The 19,327-nt window shown below is 43.8% G+C and overlaps 1 protein-coding gene across 5 annotated transcripts in view; it reads left to right on the forward strand.

The window, feature by feature from the left end:
- Positions 1-52: 52 nt before the first annotated feature.
- ttc13 (tetratricopeptide repeat domain 13) overlaps positions 53-19,327 on the forward strand; it is a 74,042-nt gene continuing 54,767 nt past the window's right edge. For 4 of the 5 annotated variants that reach the window (XM_038815590.1, XM_038815598.1, XM_038815608.1 and 1 more), the window contains exons 1-6: positions 53-280; positions 10,634-10,728; positions 12,604-12,679; positions 17,105-17,175; positions 17,546-17,611; positions 19,158-19,250. In XM_038815590.1, the coding sequence (XP_038671518.1) occupies positions 91-280; positions 10,634-10,728; positions 12,604-12,679; positions 17,105-17,175; positions 17,546-17,611; positions 19,158-19,250 (591 nt within the window). In that variant the 5' untranslated portion in view covers positions 53-90. The remainder of the gene's footprint in view (positions 281-10,633; positions 10,729-12,603; positions 12,680-17,104; positions 17,176-17,545; positions 17,612-19,157; positions 19,251-19,327) is intronic. The other variant, XM_038815626.1, reaches the window with a different exon arrangement.

Here is a 19,327-nt window from a genome sequence, read left to right on the forward strand (position 1 = left end):
CTACACCTCCCAGAGGGAACCGCGGCTATGCCGCCACTTCCTCCCCCCACCCACTCTGTGTTTCCGAACGAGCAGCGGTGCAAAAGAAAAATGGCAGCTGCCAGTCAGCGAGTCGCGGCGGCAGCGATTGTCGCTCAACTTTTATTGTTTTGGCTGTGCCGTTCGGCCTGGGCGGAGTACTTTTCTTCCCTCTTGTCCTTTAGCAACAATAACCAGCTGCAGAAGCATGGCTGCGTCACTCAGTCTGAATTTGGGAACTCGGAAGACTTCGTGGAGTGCGGTGAGAGCCTGGACTTTTATTTTTTTTTGCCACGTCCTTTTTTTGCCCATTGCGAATTCTTTTTCCTGATTTCCGCATCCGCGGTTAGGACAGGTAGCTGCTCAGTCACTGTGGCGATTGGGTTACATTTATGGATTTCCTTCCTTCAACATGCATTCCGAGTGCTCTGAAGTTTCTTTAAAAACCTAATGGCATTAATAACACATTTGCAATGTTCTTGTACGCAATAACCAACAGTCATTAAAGTGAATGAGTGAGTGACTGGCTGACTTCAAAAAGTATCTGATTTTACTGCATTCTTTATTCCCTCATTCCTTGCAAGAGCAACAACAGCAGATCGAGCCCTTAATGCAGTGAACGTGTCAAGGTCTTTCAGGAGAATAGGAAAGGTATGGCAGGTGAACAAAAACTGAGGCAAATAGGTTTTGTGACGGCTTTTGAAGGTGAGGAGTGAAATAGGAAACTGCAGGGATTGGCGGAGGGTGTTAAAGTGAGGTCAGATTTTAAAAAAATAATAGGTAGGAAAAGTCATTTATGGCTTCAAGGTTCAATTGGAATTCTCAGAAACACTATTTTGACAAGGGACTATATCTGCTCTTATGGTATTAGAATATGACCAACGGTTGTATTGATCCTGGAAATTTTGAGTTGACATGTGCATACTCTGAATATGAGGAAGGATACATGTATTTTGCCCTCAATGTTAAATTTGTCTCCAGTGTCTTATTAGAAGATAAGTGACTATTATTACTTTACTGAAAATGTAAAGTAATAACCTTACTTTTTAGGACACTACGGGCAATTTAGCATGGCCAATCCACCTAACCCGCACATCTTTGGACTGTGGGAGGAAACCTGAGCACCCGGAGGAAACCCACGCACACACGGGGAGGACGTGCAGACTCCGCACAGACAGTGACCCAGCCGGGAATCGAACCTGGGACCCTGGAGCTGTGAAGCATTTAAGCTGACCACCATGCTACCATGCTGCCCGTCTGTGTGGATTTCTTCCAGGTGCTCTGGTTTCCTCCCAGAAGTCCCAAAACATGTGCTGTTAGGTAATTTGGCATAGGGTGGAAGTGGGTCGGTGCAGACTCCATAGGTCGAATGGCCTCCTTCTGCACTGTGTGTTCTGCATTCTCCCTCTGTACCTGAACAGGTGCCGGAATGTGGCGACTAGGGGCTTTTCACAGTAACTTCATTGCAGTGTTAATGGAAGCCTACTTGTGACAATAAAGATTATTATTCTTATTTTATTTACTTCCTCCATTGTGAAGCATTGATATTGACTGGCACCACCTGTTTGGTGGTGCCTGTTTAAAGAGGCACCAGATTCATGGAAAATTGTTAGCAAACTATTTATCATTTGTACAATGATGAGATACGAATGATATTGGAATGCAACACATTTAATTGCTTGCATTGTTCTGAAAGTGATAGTGCAAGATAGGGTGGAACCACCCCCTCACAGCGCCAGGGGACCGGTGTTCGATTCTGGCCCTGGGTAACTGTGGAGTTTGCATATTTTCCCCTTTTCTGCGTGGGTTTCCTCCCACAAATATGTGAAGGTTAGTTGGATTGGACATGATTGATGCGCAGGCTACTGGGAAAGGATGTGGGTAGTGGGTCTGAAGGTGGAGGGTCAATGAGGACTTGATAGGTCGAATGGCCTCATTCACTGTAGGGATTCTATGATCCAACTCATTTATGCAAATTCCCAAGTTCCTTTTCAGTTGTAAAATAAAAGGAATTGCCAGGTCTTGTTTACTGCCATGGAATGTTATTTTCTTGGTCATTTTCTCAAAAGTGCAGTTCCGCTGTTTTTCTATTTCTGTGTGTGATGTGTGATTCTTGTCTGCCAGGTGTTGATAGATCAGTTGTTCAAGTTCACCCTTGTTCATGAGGGGTGGGGAATTTAGACCATTTTCCTTTCTCTAATCCAAAGTGTTGAGGGAAATTAGTTCTTGCTTCACTGATGGTGGCAGGGAGTATCTTGGAGCCTTCTGCATCAACATACAAAAGAAAGGCATGCATTTATAATGTGCTTATCACAACCTCAGGATGTCCCAGAGCACTTTAACTTTTGAAGTGTAGTTACTGTTTTAATATTAGAACTGCAGCAGCTAATTTGTACATAGCAAGGTGTACAAACTGCCATGTCCAGATAATTTATTTCAGTGACATTGATTAAGGGATAAATATTGGCCAGAATGTGAGGGAGGACCCCTTTGCTTTACTTCATATAGTGTCATGGGATCTTTTTTGTTTTTTCCCTCCGGGTGCTCCGGTTTCCTCCCACAAGTCCCAAAAGACGTAGGGCAGCATGGTGGCACAGTGGTTAGCGTTGTTGCCTACGGCGCTGAGGACCCGGGTTTGAATCCCGGCCCTGGGTCACTGTCCGTGTGGAGTTTGCACATTCTCCCTGTGTCTGTGTGGGTTTCGCCCCCACAACCCAAAGATGTGCAGGCTAGGTGGATTGGCCACGCTAAATTGCCCCTTAATTGGAAAAAATGAATTGGGTACTCTTTTTTAAAAAAAAAATAAAAAAATTTTAAAGTCCCAAAAGACGTACTGTTAGGTGAATTGGATATTGTGAATTCCCCCTCAGTGTACCCAAACAGGCACAGGAGTGTGGCGTCTAGAGGATTTTCATACTGTAGTAACCACATTGTAGTGTAAGCCTACTTGTGACAATAATAAAGATTATTATTATGTTATGCTGTTGAAAAGTTTATTTTCTCCTTTCTACAGTTTTGATTTTACTTCCTGAATCGAGCTGAAAGGAGATGTGCAAGAGTAGCAAGGAATTACCACTTCATCTAACTCACTGCCGATGAGCGCTTGTCCCATTGTCCTCACTCCCCTTAGCAACCTCAAATTTATACTGTAATTATTTGGCAATGTAGCACTGTTAGCATTTGCAGCCCACCCCTAATTGCCTGGATGCAGTAAGGGCCGGCTCGAAAAATCTACAACTTCAAAAACACAGATTCCACCCAAATGTAATATTTCCAAGTTTGAAGATGACACAAATCTAGGCAGGAATGTGTGTTGTGAGGAGGATGCAAAGTGGCTTCAGGAGGATTTGGACACACCTAGTGAGTGGGCAGCAACATGGAAGATGGATTAGAATGTGGAAAACTGTGAGGTTATCCACTTTGGGAGGAGGGACAGATGTGCAGAGTATTTCTTAAATGATAAGCGATTAGAAAGTGTCGCTGTACAAGGGGACTTGTATGTCCTCATCAATAAGTCACTGAAGGCCAATATGCTGGTGCTGCAGGCAATTAGAAAGTCCAATGGTTTAGTAGCCTATTATCACATGTGGATTTAAGTACACGAGTAGTGAAGTTTTGCTTCAATTGCATGGAACCTTGGTTAGACTATACCCAGTAAGCAGTCTTACAACACCAGGTTAAAGTCCAACAGGTTTGTTTCAAACACGAGCTTTCGGAGCATTCACCTGATGAAGGAGCAGTGCTCCGAAAGCTCGTGTTTGAAACTAACCTGTTGGACTTTAACCTGGTGTTGTAAGACTTCTTACTGTGCTCAGCCCAGTCCAACACCGGCATCTCCACATCATGACCATACCTAGAGCACTGTGTACAGTTTTGGGCCCTTACCTTAGGAATGATATTGCTAGAGAGGGAGTACAATGAAGGCTCACCAGATGTTCCTGAGATGGCAGGACGATCTTGTGAAAAGGGATTGGCAAAACTGGACTTGTTCTGTGGAGTTTCAAAGAATGAGAGATGATCTCATTGAAATCTACAAAATGCTTAAAGGTTCAGGATGCAAAAGTGTTTCCCCTAGTTGGGTGTCTAGAACCAGAGGACACAATTTCAAAATAAGGGCAAAGACACTAGGACCACAATTGGGAGAAAATGTTTTACTCAGCGTTGTGAACCTTTGGAATCCTTTACCCCAGAGGGCTGTGGAAGCTCAGTGATGTTAGAACTCGCGATTGATATTTAAACATCTGTCAATGACGTAAAGGGATATGGGGATAGTTTGGGAAAAGGCATTGGGGATAGATGATAAACCATGATAGTATTGAATGGCAGAGCAGGCTAGACAGGCTGAATGGCCTACCCCACCTGTATTCTTATTGCAGTACTGACAGCAGAAAATCAGACATAGACCTGCGTGGATTTCTCAGTAGTTTGTTTGAAATTCTTGAACTAGGATAGTATGTTTGCGTTTTATCAAATTGTCAGCAGGCTAGGGGGCGACATTGGTGTCACATGGGAACAGTTGCGTTTTATATAGCTTCGGCTCCGACCATCTTTTAATTCGTTTTCATCCTGTTGCAAGTTTCATGTTTGTCTTTTTTTGGGCTACAGGGCTTATGCTATGTTCCTGGAAGTTCTTGATTTGTTTTATTTTTTGTGAGGGAGAGCCGAGATGAAAAGTTAGTATCCTCGTTTGCTCGTGACGGTTGGAGCAGCTTGGGTTGCTGCTCAGCTTGCAGTGGAGCAGTTGTTGTTGAGTGGGCTCTCGCCTTGGCGATGTTGTGTGCACCTGGATGATGGCCACCATCGAAAATGCAGTTTTGGCTGAAAATCCCGGCTCTGCGGTGTAGATCGTCAGAGCTCACTTCAAAGAATCACAGGGTATTTTTAAGAGGGCGATGGAGGCACACATGAAGGTTCTTGTTATCAAATACGCACTTTCCTTGGTGAGGGCCCTCCTCTGTGTTGTCGAGATCCTGTGGCATGGTGTGTCATGTACCCTGACAGGTTTGGGAGATGGAGACAGGGCGGAGCCTGATCCATGGCGAGAGATGGAAGGTGAGTTCCTGGTTGAGTTTGAAAATTGACTACCATGCTTTGGTAATCTAGATTTGGTGGCTGGATGTATCAGATTCAATGGTGCATAGCCTATCCTGTCTTTGAGGCCAAGGGTTGGCTGGACCCACCAATCACTGGTCCTATATTGTCTGGTTCTCTATTCTTGTTGGGGGGGGGGGAGAAAGGTCCAAAGATGTGCGGGTTAGGTGGATTGGCCATGCTAAATTGCCCGTAGTGTCCTAATAAAAGTAGGGTTAAGGGGGAGGTTGTTGGGTTACCGGTATAGGGTGGATACGTGGGTTTGAGTAGGGTGATCATGGCTCGGCACAACATTGAGGGCCGAAGGGCCTGTTCTGTGCTGTACTGTTCTATGTTCTAAGGTGGTCGAACCCGTTGAGTCATTCCACCTGGCCGGGGCCTAGGCTGTGGACCTCCTGGGTGTTGGTGAGAGGAACTGGTGGAAGTGGTGGTGTCTCATGCTTCGATTGTTGTAATCCATGATAGATTCACAAGAGTGTTTGTTGATCCTGCTTTATCTTTTGCTTTGTCGAACATGGAAGATGTCCTTATTGTGGACTTTCCCCTGCTATTCTTCTGTTATCCTGGGCGTTATGTCCTGTTTATCATACTGTTGCTGTCTTTTTTCCTGCAAGGGAGTGCAAAATGTTGGCACCATGGCCGGTGTCATTGATTATCCAATTATAAGGAATGTGATTTGTTAATTTCACTCCTTTTGGAGAGGATGAGTGGAGCTGGGACGGGGGAGGGTTGGGGTTGGTAGCGTTGGATTGTCCTCACTGAGATTAAGGATAGCCCCGCAATAATAGCTAATCTGTATGAATTTTATTTATTTATGTTACTGAATTTAAGAATCCATGTCTTTATCCGACAATGTCCTGAGCAGACCTGGGGAGGACTGGGTTCTTTCTGACTCATCTTTGGGTTTGAAGTTTTTTTGGTGTTCTCCCTCTCTGATTGGGTCTCTCTCTTTGCTCCTCTTACTCCTCTCTTGATCTAGTGGAACACAATGTGTATTGTTGGAGCAGGTGGGACCAGTAGTTATAGTTGGTTGTTGGGCAGGAGAATTTCTCTGGGTGTCCTTTCTGCAACGGCAGTCGCTTTGAGTTAGTCTGGTTGTTTCCTCCTTGGGGGTTCTTTTTCCCTTCTTCAGCTGGTCACCGTTGTTTTGGATTATCTCCTGCTGTGGCCCGATGGTTGGGGAGGAGTTTTCCTGGAGGTGCAGGGGAGGGGGGAATCGGTCCTACCTCCCAAGTACCCAATTGCTGGGTGTCTTGACAGTCCTTATTCTCCCTGGGTTGGATCCCCCTTTGGCTAAGGCGGGAGCAATTATCCTGGCTTTTTGAGTGTGAATAGGACAGTGCAGTGAATCAGATGGTGTGGGAAGTGTGCAGGCTCGGCTGGGGTGTAGGTTTTTGGGGTACGTTTGATGTCCTGGGGATATAGTTTCTTGTGATTTGGGTGGTGCTGGGCTAGGCCAGGCCCCGTTCTGTGGCTAGCATCTTGCTGCCCCTGGGGTGCCCTTTTTCTGGAATGCCTGTGGATAGCTGGGTTTTGCTTCCGGGATGCACGGGGGCCTGGGGATTGGCCGAACCCTGTGCTTGATGGATATCCTGCTACTCCCTGAGGGGTGTGTGGTCATCTTCTTGTCGATTGAACGGTCTGTTCTCCTCTTTGGTAGGTGCTTGGCGGATCCCAAGAAAGCATGAGATATGGGATGGGTCCTGATTCTTTTGGTATCCAGTGGGTTAGTTCTGGTAGTTCTTGTTCTTTTTCTCTTTTGGGAGGCCATGAAGGTCTGATCTTCCATTGGATCTCTCCTTCCTTCCTTCCTTAGGTACTAGTGCATTATCTGGTGAGGTAATTCTGGTCCTTCTTTCCTTTTTTTTTCTCCTAATGTGAGGTCTGTAGGTTGGATTGTGATCTGAATATGCTATTGCCGGTCCTCTGTCCACAATTGTATGGAATTATTTAGTTTTGCTCTGGGTCAGGATTGGGGGGGGGGGTTAAGTTGGGTTGTGTGGTATGTACATATGTAACCTTCCAGTTCAGATTTTCTTTTGTTTCTTGTGCAAGAATGGCTGTGATGAATTTGTTCTTTGGTCTTGCACGGGTGCAGATGGGTTGATATTCGAGGAGAGGAGGCTGTGATGGGTCACTGATGCCATTGGTGCTGCTGGGGTTGAGCGAGTTGCACGTTGGTGCAGGCCCGATCACCCGTAAGAAGTTTATCCTGATTTCTTGTCAGGATTGTGGACCTGTGCGGCTTGGAAGGTCTGCACCGTTTTATCATGTCTTTATGACTTTATCTTGCTCCTCCCTTGGCCTTTGGTGGGGCCATAGGAGTTTTGCCTAATGATTGTCGAACCATTTGTGATCTCCTGTTTCATTCTGTACTCCATAGGTTGAACATTTTCTTCTTGCTCATGGTGATGGGTTCTTTTGTAGCTTTGTAGTTTTTTTGTGTTACTCTCTAAACTGTAAAACCTCAATAAATATATTTACAAAAGATAACTGTCAGCAGTCTGAAGACAAACTATGTCAATAGCGCTGTAATGTTCTATGTTCTATAATACATACTATCTTCAAACCTGTAGTTCTGCATTCTTCAAGTCCTACTCTGAGACCTGAGCACACAATCTGACACTCCCAGTGCAATTACTGCTCTTTCAGAGGAGGCGTTATTTCTGCCTTGTCATGTGGGTGTAGATATCTGTAGGTGGAACTACTCAGAACAGTAGCAAACAGCGTTCTCCTTGCTGTCCTGACCAATATTTTTTCCTCCGACAACAAATTATCCAGTATTGTATCTCGCTGCTGTTTGTTACATCCTGCTGTGTGTAAATTGGCTGCCACATTTCTTTCATTACAGCAAGGATCACACTCTTGAGTTAATGGGCTATTAAGTGTCCTGTTATAAATAGTCTCTCCTTTTCAACCTTAAATCAGCATGACACTCCAACAGCATCACAGGAAAGGAAGTTATGCTGAATCTTTCAACGACACAAGTTCAGCCTCAAATGAAGTATTGTGTCCAATTCTGGGCACTACACTGTGGGATAGAAATGAAGGCTTGAGAGAAAATAATATGAAAATGGTTCCAAGGATGAGAAACTTCAGTTACGTGGATAGATCGGAAAAGCTGGGCTGTCCTCTTTGAAGAACAGGGGGTTGAGAGGAGAGCGGAAGTGTTGTGATCCAAAGGCCACAGATGTAAGGTGATTGCCAAAAGCACCAGAGCTGACATGAGGAAAAACATTTTTACACAGCAGGTGGTTAAGATCAGGAATGCATTGCCTGAGATTGTGGTAAAGGCAGATTTAATCATGGCTTTCAAAGGGAATTAATTAATTACCTTAAGAGGGAAAATATGCAGGGGGCAACAGTAAACAGGTAGATTGTGGGATCATAGAATCTCTACAGTGCAGAAGGAGGCCATTCAGCCCATCAAGTCTACACCGACCCCTCAAATGAGCACTCTATTCATTCCCCCCCCCCCCATTCCCGTTCCCTAACCTGCATATCCATATACACTGTGGAACAATTTATCATGGCCAATCCACCTAACCTGCACATCTTTGGACTGTGGGAAGAAACTGGAGCACCCGGAGGAAACCCATGCAGACACTGGAAGAATATACAAACATATGGATTAGCTGGCTAGGTAGATAGCTCTAACAGAGAGCTGGCCATGAACTGTGCTGTTACCTTCCTGGGTGCACACATCACCAACAATCTGTCGTGGTCCACCCACGTCGACGCTACGACCAAAGAAGCACAACAGCGGCTGTACTTCCTCAGGAAACAAAGGAAATTCAGCATCTCCACATTGACTCTTACCAATGTTTACAGATGCACCATAGAAACATTCTATCTGGCTGCATCATAGCCTGGTATGGCATCTGTTCGGCTCAAGACCGTAAGAAACTACAGAGTCGTGAATACAGCTCAGCCCATCACATGAACTTGCCTCCTATCCATTGACTCTATCTACACCTCCCGCTGCCTTGGAAAAGCGGACGGTAAAATCAAAGACCCCTCCCACCCGGGTTATTGTCTCTTCCACCCCCTTCCATTGGGCAGAAGATAGAAAAGTCTGCGAACATGCACTAACAGGTTCAAAAACAGCTTCTTCTGTGCTCTTACCAGACTCCTGAATGGCTCTCTTATGGACTGAATTGATCTCTCTACGCATCTTCTTTACTGTGTAGCAGTGTACTCCATGTGCTTCACTTGATTTCTGTCTATGTATTTACATTGTGTATTTATTGTATGCCCTATCTTTTTCATGTATGGAACTATCTGCTTGGACTATACGCAGAACAATACTTTGCACAGTACCTCGGTACACTTGACAAACCTAAATCTACCATTCGATGATTACATGTGACATTGCACTTTGATAGTTAATTTTCAGCAATGTCTTTCCACATAATGTGACAATTCCACATCATATGCGTGAAAATATTTACAATTTAATAAGGCAATGCACCAATGCAAAAATCTTCAAATATATTTAAATGTTATGGCTCAGTCTTTAGAAGTGTTTGTTTAGTGTATGTTCATTGCTTTAAATATGCACAATAGCAGTATTACTGTGTGCACTTAGCCTATGACTATACTTAAAAATGTCTTTACATCACTGATGTGGAGATGCCGGCGTTGGACTTGGGTGAGCACAGTAAGAAGTCTTACAACACCAGGTTAAGTCCAACAGGTTTGTTTCAAACACGAGCTTTCGGAGCGCAGCTCCTTCCTCAGGTGAATGGAGAGACATACCTCTCCATTCGCCTGAGGAAGGAGCAGTGCTCCGAAAGCTCGTGTTTGAAACAAACCTGTTGGACTTAACCTGGTGTTGTAAGACTTCTTACTGTTTACATCACTACCATCTTATCAGAATAAAACAGCTTGAATTGCGCCACACAATTAATTGCTTTGTAATGACAGATTCTATGCAGAAAAACATGGCATCCATTATGTACCACAGCGCTCTCTAAGTAGCAATGCAGTATTGGTTGAAGAGGGAAATTAGATCTCTCCAGTCTTCATTTAGTACCATGGGATCTTTAATGTCCACATGTACATTCAGGGGCAAAGAGACCTCTGTCTAATGTCTACTGATGAAGTTGGCAGTAAGTGCTATATGGCAGTTGGTCTGGTCCATGAACTCTGATTTTGTTAATCAAATGCTATGTAAGTTATATGTTATATCTATGAGATACCTATTATATCTGTGACTTTAACAGGTTTCTTCATATTTTTATAGCCACAATTTTGTTTTATCATCCCAGTGATCCTGTGAATCTTTAATTATCTATGTAACCCCGGAACAAACATTTAAAATGTCGTGGGATTTTAAAAGCAAAAGTTCAAAATGAAAACAGATAATGTTGGAATTATGCAGCAAATCGGCCAATACTCATAAAATTAAGGCAGATTATGATTTTTCAGTTATGTACCCATAACCTCGAAATTGCAAAAATAAAGAGAAACGGGTAAATTGCTAAATGACTTTGTGAAAGGTTTGTTTTGCTTCATGTTTCAGAGTCTTCATTTCTGAATCCTGAAGACACTGACTGCGTGCCCAGTGGAGCTCCACCATGTGAACCAGTGCTGTCCCTTGACACAGAGAAAATTCTGGTATGTTCTGTTTATTTTACAAAGAAAAGAACAAACCCATTGATGATTCCGAATTTACTTACTGTTTTGAACTAAATGATTAATTCAGGATTATCTTAAATGCTGGTCAAATTTGTACCTGTAATTTACACTTGCAGTGTAATGAGTCAGAAAAGTGCCAAATGAATAGGATTGCATCAGCTGGACGTGCTCCAGTTGTAAGATCTGTTAATTTTATAACTAACCCTGTGTTTGACTATAGGTTTCTAGGTTTTACATCATTCAGAAAGATATGTGTAGCATTGGATGCAGTGAGTATCAGTATTATTCAGAGATTTCATTGATTTATTGTGCCGTTGCTCCTAAAAATTAGATTTTTCAGATGTCTAGCATCATTAATTTGGAATAGCCTAATGGTTTTTTGAGGTATAATGTAAAAGAGCCATACACTGTTGTTCGTAATAAATATCATGGAGTAGGGGCTTTTCACAGTAACTTTGTTGCAGTGTTAACGTAAGCCTACTTGTGACAATAATCAAGATTATTATTGTTATCATAGAATGGTTACAGTACAGAAGGAGGCCATTTGGCATGTGTCTGTGTTGGCTCTCTGCAAGAGCAATTCCCCTGTGCCATGCTTCGCTTTTTCTCCCACAGCCCTGCAAATTCTTCCTCTTCAGATAGTGAACCCAATTCTCTTTTGAAAGCGGTGACTGAACCTTACTCCACCACATTCTCAGGCAATGCATTCACGATGCTAACCACTGGCTGTGTAAAAAAAAAAAAAAAAATTTCCCCATTAGGCCATTGGTTCTTTTGCTGATCATCTTAAATCAGTGTCGTCTTGTTGATAATCCTTCCACAAATGCACCAGTGAGAATAGTTTATTCCTATCTACTCTGCCCAGACCCCTCATGATATTGAGTACCTCTATCAAATCTCCTCTCAAACCTTCCTTGGGTGGCACAGTAGCACAATGGTTAGAACTGTTGCTTCACCGCATAGGGACCCGTGTTCAATTCCTGACTTGGATCACTGTCTGTGCGGAGGATGTACGTTCTCCCCCTGTCTGTGAGGGTTTCCTCCGGGTGCTCCAGTTTTCTCCCACAAGTCCCGAAAGACGTGCTGTTAGGTGAATTGGACATTCTGAATTCTCCCTCAGTGTACCCGAACAGGCGCTGGAATATGGAGACTAGGGGCTTTTCACAGTAACTTCATTGCAGTGTTAATGTAAAGTGACACTAATAAAGATTATCATTATTATTCTCAGCCCTAGCTTTTGCGATCTGTTCACATAAATGAAGTTCCTCACTCCAGGAAGCATTCTCATGAATCTTTTCTGCACCCTCTATAATGCATTCACATCCTTACTTGAGTGTGGCACCTAAAATTGGATGTAATGCTCCAGTTGTGGCCAAACCAATAAGTTTATCAAACGGCCTTGCTTTTGTACTCTATGCTCCTATTTATAAAACCAAGGATCCTGTATAATTTTTGAAACTGTACTCTCAACCTGCCCTGCTGCTTTCAATGATTATGCACATTAATCCCTCTGCTCCTGCAGCCCCTTTAGAATTTAGAAATTTTACAAATCACAACAGCCTTTAAAGTGATTCTCAACAGGAATTGGTGGAAAATTAACCAGACCTATTATTTTTCTTATTGTGGACCGAGGTTTATTTGTACAAGAGGAAGAAATGTTCAGCAGGATTTCATCAGAAGTGGCCTCAGTCGGACTATATTGTAAGATCGGTTACATACCGCAAAGCATCTGGGTTGCATTCTTGACGATTAGAGAGGGTGATGCTGTGTAACAAGCTTTTGAACAATGCAAGCAACATATTTTGTAGTTTCTTGGTATGCTCTGCATCAATGCATTATGTATCTCAATTTCAGAGTCAGGCTAAAGTATTGGCTGAACAAAAGAGGTTCCCTTTTTCTACTACCGACGCAAATACAAATGAGGAATTGGGTATGTATTAATTTGAGAGTTCAGTGATTTTTCATTTGGATTGTCCAGTCCAAGAAAAGCCACAAGTTTTATTCAGGACACGTATTGTACTGTTTTAGGTTGTATCCTATTTCAACTGCGGTATGGTAATGGAGTGTCCGAACAGAGCCACCAATTTTTTTCCAGAATTGACTGAAAAGTTGCGAGAGGAGACACACTCTTCCATTAGCATCTGCCACTGTGGGAAGTGGTATGTAAATACTACAAACCTAATCTAATAACCTAAGCAGTTCTTGGATGCTGCTGCAATGCAACGACAGCCCATTTGACATCAGCTGTGCTGTAGTTGGGTAGTTGTATTCAGAGTTAATTATCTGGAAAACGTTTGGACAATTGTTGATGACAGAAAAAGTTGCAGCAGCCATGAAACAGTTAGATATATTGCATTGTACTCCGACAATACATTTTCTTGTAACCTCCTGAAGGAGAGTTCCATAAATACATTGCACCCTTTGATGCGTGTCCCAAATGGCCCTTTTTTAATGTGTGAACCACAACAGCCCTACCATGTCTAGCTATATGGATTTGAGGAGTATCATGGACAGACGTAATACTGATGCATCTTTTAGGTGGTTGTTAGGTAGTGAGCAAGAAGCAGTTTTTCTTTGTCTTGACTTGGGCACCAGAGCCTGTTGTTGCTCTAGATCAGCAGCCAGCATAGGATGGGTGTTGAATCTTAGACCTTCCTGTTATATGTTGCATTCAGTATCTCTTTAGATTTGACAGATTTGCTTCTTCCCTCGTGCCATCAGACTTTTGAATGGACCTACCTCGTATTAAGTTGTTCTTTTCTCTACACGTTGCTATAACTGTAACATTATCTTCTGCAGTCTCTCCTTCCTTCCCTATGTATGATATGCATTGTTTGTACAGCATGCAAGAAACAATACTTTTCATTGTATACTAATACATGTGACAATAAGAAATCAAATAAAATCAGATACAAATCACCATCAGTAAATTTAACATTGTTTTGCTGTATCTTTGCTGGTTTTAATGTGGGCAGCATGGTACCACAATGGTTAGCACTGTTGCTTCACAGAGCCAGGGTCCCAGGTTTGAACAAAGAACAAAGAAAAGTACAGCACAGGAACAGGCCCTTCGGCCGTCCAATTCTGCGCCGACCATGCTGCCCGTCTAAACTAAAATCTTCTACACCTCCAGGGTCGTCTCCCTCTATTCCCATCCTATTCATGTATTTGTCAAGATGATCCTTAAACGTCACTATGGTCCCTGCTTCTACCACCTCCTCCGGCAGCGAGTTCCAGGCACTCACTACCCTCTGTGTAAAAAAGAAAAACTTGCCCTGTCCATCTCCTCTAAACTTTGCCCCTTGCACCTTAAACCTATGCCCCCTAGTAATTGACCCCTCTACCCTGGGAAAAAGTCTCTGACTACCCATTCTGTCTATGCCCCTCATAATTTTGTAGACCTCTATCAGGTTGCCCCTCAACCTCCGTCGTTCCAGTGAGAACAAAGCAAGTTTCTTCAACCTCTCCTCATAGCTAATGCCCTCCATACCAGACAACATGCTGGTAAATCTCTTCTGCACCCTCTCCAAAGCCTCCACATCCTTCTGGTAGTGTGGCAACCAGAATTGAATACTGTAATCCAAATGTAGCGTAACTAAGGTTCTATACAGCTGCATCATGACTTGCCAATTTTTATACTCAATGCCCCGGCCAATGAAGGCAAGCATGCCGTATGCCTTCTTGACTACGTTCTCCACCTGTGTTGCCCCTTTCAGTGACCTGTGGACCTGTACACCTAGATCTCTCTGACTGTCAATACTCTTGAGGGTTCTACCATTCACTGTATATTCTCTACCTGCATTAGACCTTCCAAAATGCATCACCTCACATTTGTCCGGATTAAACTCCATCTGCCATCTCTTTGCTCATGCCTCCAAACAATCTAAATCCTGCTGTATCCTCTGACTGTCCTCGTCACTATTCCACCAACCTTTGTGTCGTCCGCAAACTTGCTAATCAGACCAGTTACATTTTCCTCCAAATCATTTATATAGCAAACAGCAAAGGTCCCAGCACTGATCCCTGCGGAACGCCACTAGTCACAGCCCTCCAATCAGAAAAGCACACTTCCATTGCTACTCTCTGCCTTCTATGACCTAGCCAGTTCTATATCCATCTTGCCGGCTCACCTCTGATCCCGTGTGACTGCACCTTTTGTACCAGTCTGCCATGAGGTATCTTTTCAAAGGCCTTGCTGAAGTCCATATAGACAACATCCACTGCCCTACCTGCATCAATCATCTTTGTGACCTCCTCAAAAAACTCTATCAAGTTAAGTGAGACACGACCTCCCCTTCATTTTGACGGACTTTTCGAACTCAGTTGCCGGCCTAAAAATCGGTCAGAGTCCGAGCCGGCGGTAACTCTGATACAATGTGTTCTGGTGGGCGCGAGAGAAACACTTTAAAGATTTTACTGTCGAGAAAACAAAGACACAATATATATATGTATACACTTTTTTCAAGAACAGACGATATATATCCTAATACAATAAAAAGTCTGTTGCGGTTTTGCCTTTGTGGTGGGCACCTCTTGTCTTGTTTTCAGGCACACCTAGGTGGCGGGGTGCCCAAGTCTGTTTTAAGGCGCTCCGGGGCGGTGGCGTTCCCAGTGCCTGGTTCCCTTGGGTTGCACTCAAATGTGTCACGGTGACGGGATTTAGAGATACACATGTCGGGGCATTCCCAGAAACCTGAGTACAAGTCGGGCGCCGTATGCCGGCTGGTTGCAAGTGTCGTGCGAACGCCGAAAGCGTTGGCCATGAAGATTCTCGGACTTGAGAGGTCACGCTGCGTTGGCCAGTCGTTGCTTCTGTATACGGCGGCGTACGTCTCTGCACCACCTCGAACGATTAGGCGGGTCGTGTCCTACGTGGGAGGGCCCACGGCAGGCCAGCGCTACATGGGCTGGTGTTCAGGCTGAGCGGTTGACATTTTTTTGGGGGGGGCTGGTCTCTTTGGTGAATACTGATGCAAAGTATTCATTTAGTACCTCACCCAATTCCTCTGGCTCCACACATAGATTCCCTTGCCTATCTTTCAGTGGACCAACCCTTTCCCTGGCTACCCTCTTGCTTTTTATGTACGTGTAAAAAGCCTTGGGATTTTCCTTAACCCTATTTGCCAATGACTTTTCGTGACTCCTTTTAGCTCTCCTGACTCCTTGCTTAAGTTCCTTCCAACTTTCCTTATATCCCACACAGGCTTCGTCTGTTCCCAGCCTTCTAGCCCTGACATATGCCTCCTTTTTCTTTTTGACGAGGCCTGCAATATCTGTCGTTATCCAAGGTTCCTGAAATTTGCCATATTTATCCGACTTCCTCACAGGAACATGCCGGTCCTGAATTCCTTAAACTGACATTTGAAAGCCTCCCACATGACAGATGTTGATTTACCCTCAAACATCCACCCCCAATCTAGGTTTTTCAGTTCCTGCCTAATATTGTTATAATTAGCCTTCCCCCAATTTAGCACATTGACCCTAGGACCACTCTTATCCTTGTCCACCAGCACTTTTAAAACTTGCTGAATTGTAGTCACTGTTCCCGAAATGCTCCCCTACTGAAACTTCTACCACCTGGCCGGGCCCATTCCCCAATACCAGGTCCAGTACAGCCCCTTCCCTACATATTGTTTTAAGAAGCCATCCTGGATGCTCCTTACAAACTCTGCCCCAGTGAGTCCCAGTAAATATTGGGGAAGTTGAAGTCTCCCATCACAACCCTGTTGCTTTTACTCCTTTCCGAAACCGATTCCCGGCTTGGGTCACTCTGTGTGGGCCTGCACATTCTCCCCGTTTCTGCATGGGTTTCCTCTGGGTGCTCCGGTTTCCTCCCACAAGTCCTGAAAGACGTGCTTTTTGGTGAATTGGACATTCTGAATTCGCCCTCTGTGTACCCGAACAGGCGCCGGAATGTGGCGACTAGGGGCTTTTCACAGTAACTTCATTCCAGTGTTAATGTAAGCCTACTTGTGACCATAAAGAGTTAAAAAAATATTGGTGAGTATTGATGACCCAATTAGGGGTTGCCTATGTTCAGACCAGTCATTCCAGTGCTGAAATAGAGTTGAATTAAGAAAATTGCTGACCCCAAGTTAGTGACTTGTTACTGTTAATAATTACTTACTCAGTTATTAATCAATGTGCTGATCTTTAATTTACATGCATTAAGTCCATCTCCCTCAGTCTTACATTCAGCTGGCCAATTGATGTCATCAGTGCAATTGCTTAAAAATTACAAAAAGGTTAAACAAAATACAAATAATATTTAGAACTCTTTGGAATTAATTGCAACTTCACTTAGTATTTGAAATACTTCATAAGTTAATGTTACCCCATATTTGTTTCTCCCTAGCATTTGGCTATGTCCTGATTGGAAACAGCTTGTATGATGAAGCAATAAAACACTTTTCAGCATTGCTGCAAGTATGTACATTTTATCCAAATTACAACAAAACTGTGACACATAGCTTCAGCTTACACTCTTATACTTATTGTGTGTGTGCCTACCTTTGGAAAAGCAAGTTTTTAATGTGGAGACTGCGTAGTTGAATGAGCCAAAATTAAGTGTAATATGCATTTCATACATTCTGCTTTTTTTAAGACTTGGATAATTAAATGGAAAAAATTTAGTTAGATAGGATACATTCAGTTTGAACATATAATTAGGTGGTAAAATACAATTGGGGTCAGTCATAAAGACACAACGTGTAGCATCTTTTTTACAATGGAAATTTGTCTGAAGCAGCTGCATTTCTGCTACTTGCCTTTCCTTTATTATTATATCTGAGAGTAGGGAAACCCAGAACTCGTGGGTGCCATCTATGGGAGAGGAATTGCGTATGGAAAGAAGGGTTTGCAGGTCAGTATTTCTCCTGTTTGAATTAAAGCCCATGGTATGATGCGGGAAAGCTTGTGATTTTTTTTTTTGAATTTGTTGTCAGCTTTCATTTTGTTTATAAGTTTAGAATTATTTTTATACAAGCCCGATAAGTTAATCTGTATCGTGAAGGTCGTTATGAACAAATCTATTGAGCCAATGAATGTTTCTTAATGATTGACTACCATCTCCCACATTAGCCTCAAATGTCCATGTAAGCATAAGGGAAGGGGACCAAAAGAAAATGACCCATACATGGGATATCTGGCACAGTAACAGGTCATTCAGCCCAACCTGGCCATATCCGTGTTTATGTTGCACTCAAACCTACCATCTTTGCTCATCTAAATCTATTATTGTAATCTACTCATATGCTTGTCTTGCTTCCACTTAAACACACCTATACAATTCTTTTCAATTGCGAGTTCCACATTCTTGCCACTTTTTGGGGAAAGAACATTGGGTGCAATTCTCCCAGCCCCACGCCGGGCTGGCGAACCGCCGCAACCACGATGCCGGCGCGCGATTCTCCGAGGTATGGAGAATCAGCTTGGCGCGTTTGGTGCGGCACCGGTCGCGGGCCGCTGTACGCGGTGGGGCCTCCTATTCTCCGGCCCGCATGGGCCGAGCAGAAAAAGCAGAGTCCCGCTGGCGCCGTCCACACCTGGTCGCTGCCGGCGGGAACTCTGCGCGAAGGGTCGGGGGGTCGGCCTGTTTGGGGTGGGGGGGGGGGGGTGTCCCGTGCCATGTGTCGGGGCCGGAGCGTTCAGTAAGGCCACTGCGCATACGTGGGTTGACGCGTCGCCACTGCGCACGCGTGGGTTGGCGCCGTCCCTAGTGGAAGTAAGGAAGTAAGGCTGGAGTGGCGTGAACTGCTCCAGTGCCGTGCTGGCCCCCTGTGGGGGACAGAATCGCTACTGCCCGCTTAGCGTTTCACGATGGTGCGGACACTCTGTCCTGCGATCGGAGAATCGCGCCTATTATTCTGAATTCCCTGTTGGATTTCTTGGTGACTATCTTATATTGACGGCTTCTAGATATGCTCTTCCCCACAAGAGGAAGCATTCTCTCTCTATCCACTCTTATCAAAGTCTTTTGTAATTTTGATGGTCTCAGCTTTCTTTTTTAATGGGAAAAAAGACCCAGCCTGTTGATTCCTTCCTCATTTTTATACACATGCATTTCTGCTCTCATCCGGAGGTGACCAAAACTGTAATAAGTGTGGTCTCACCAAGGTTTGATATGGGTTTAATACAACTTCCCTGCATTACAATTCTATCTCTCTGGAATTAAGACCTCTAGTTTAGTTTGGTTTACTTTATTTTTATAGCCTTGCTAACCCGTGGCACAACATCTGTGATTGGTGTATTTGTACTCCAAACCCTTTGTGCATCTACCCCATCAAAATTTGCATATTTCAAGCAATAAGTGTTCTATCTCCTCTTTCTACCAAAACGCACTACTTCATGTTTATCTTTGTTGAAGTTACTGTGGAGTACTGGTATTCAAAGTGACATTTGCGTTTCAGGATATAAAAAATGCTGAGCTTGCCCTCTTTGAGCTGAACAGAGTTATAACCTTAGAACCAAATGCACCCGAGGTATTTGAGCAGAGAGCAGAGGTAAGATTTGTCTTTGTTCAGTAACTACTTATTTATTTCTGATGACTTGAATGTTGTTGTGGATATCATTTAGGAGG

This window comes from Scyliorhinus canicula, chromosome 1, assembly GCF_902713615.1.
Source record: "Scyliorhinus canicula chromosome 1, sScyCan1.1, whole genome shotgun sequence".
In the NCBI taxonomy this organism is placed as follows: domain Eukaryota; kingdom Metazoa; phylum Chordata; class Chondrichthyes; order Carcharhiniformes; family Scyliorhinidae; genus Scyliorhinus; species Scyliorhinus canicula.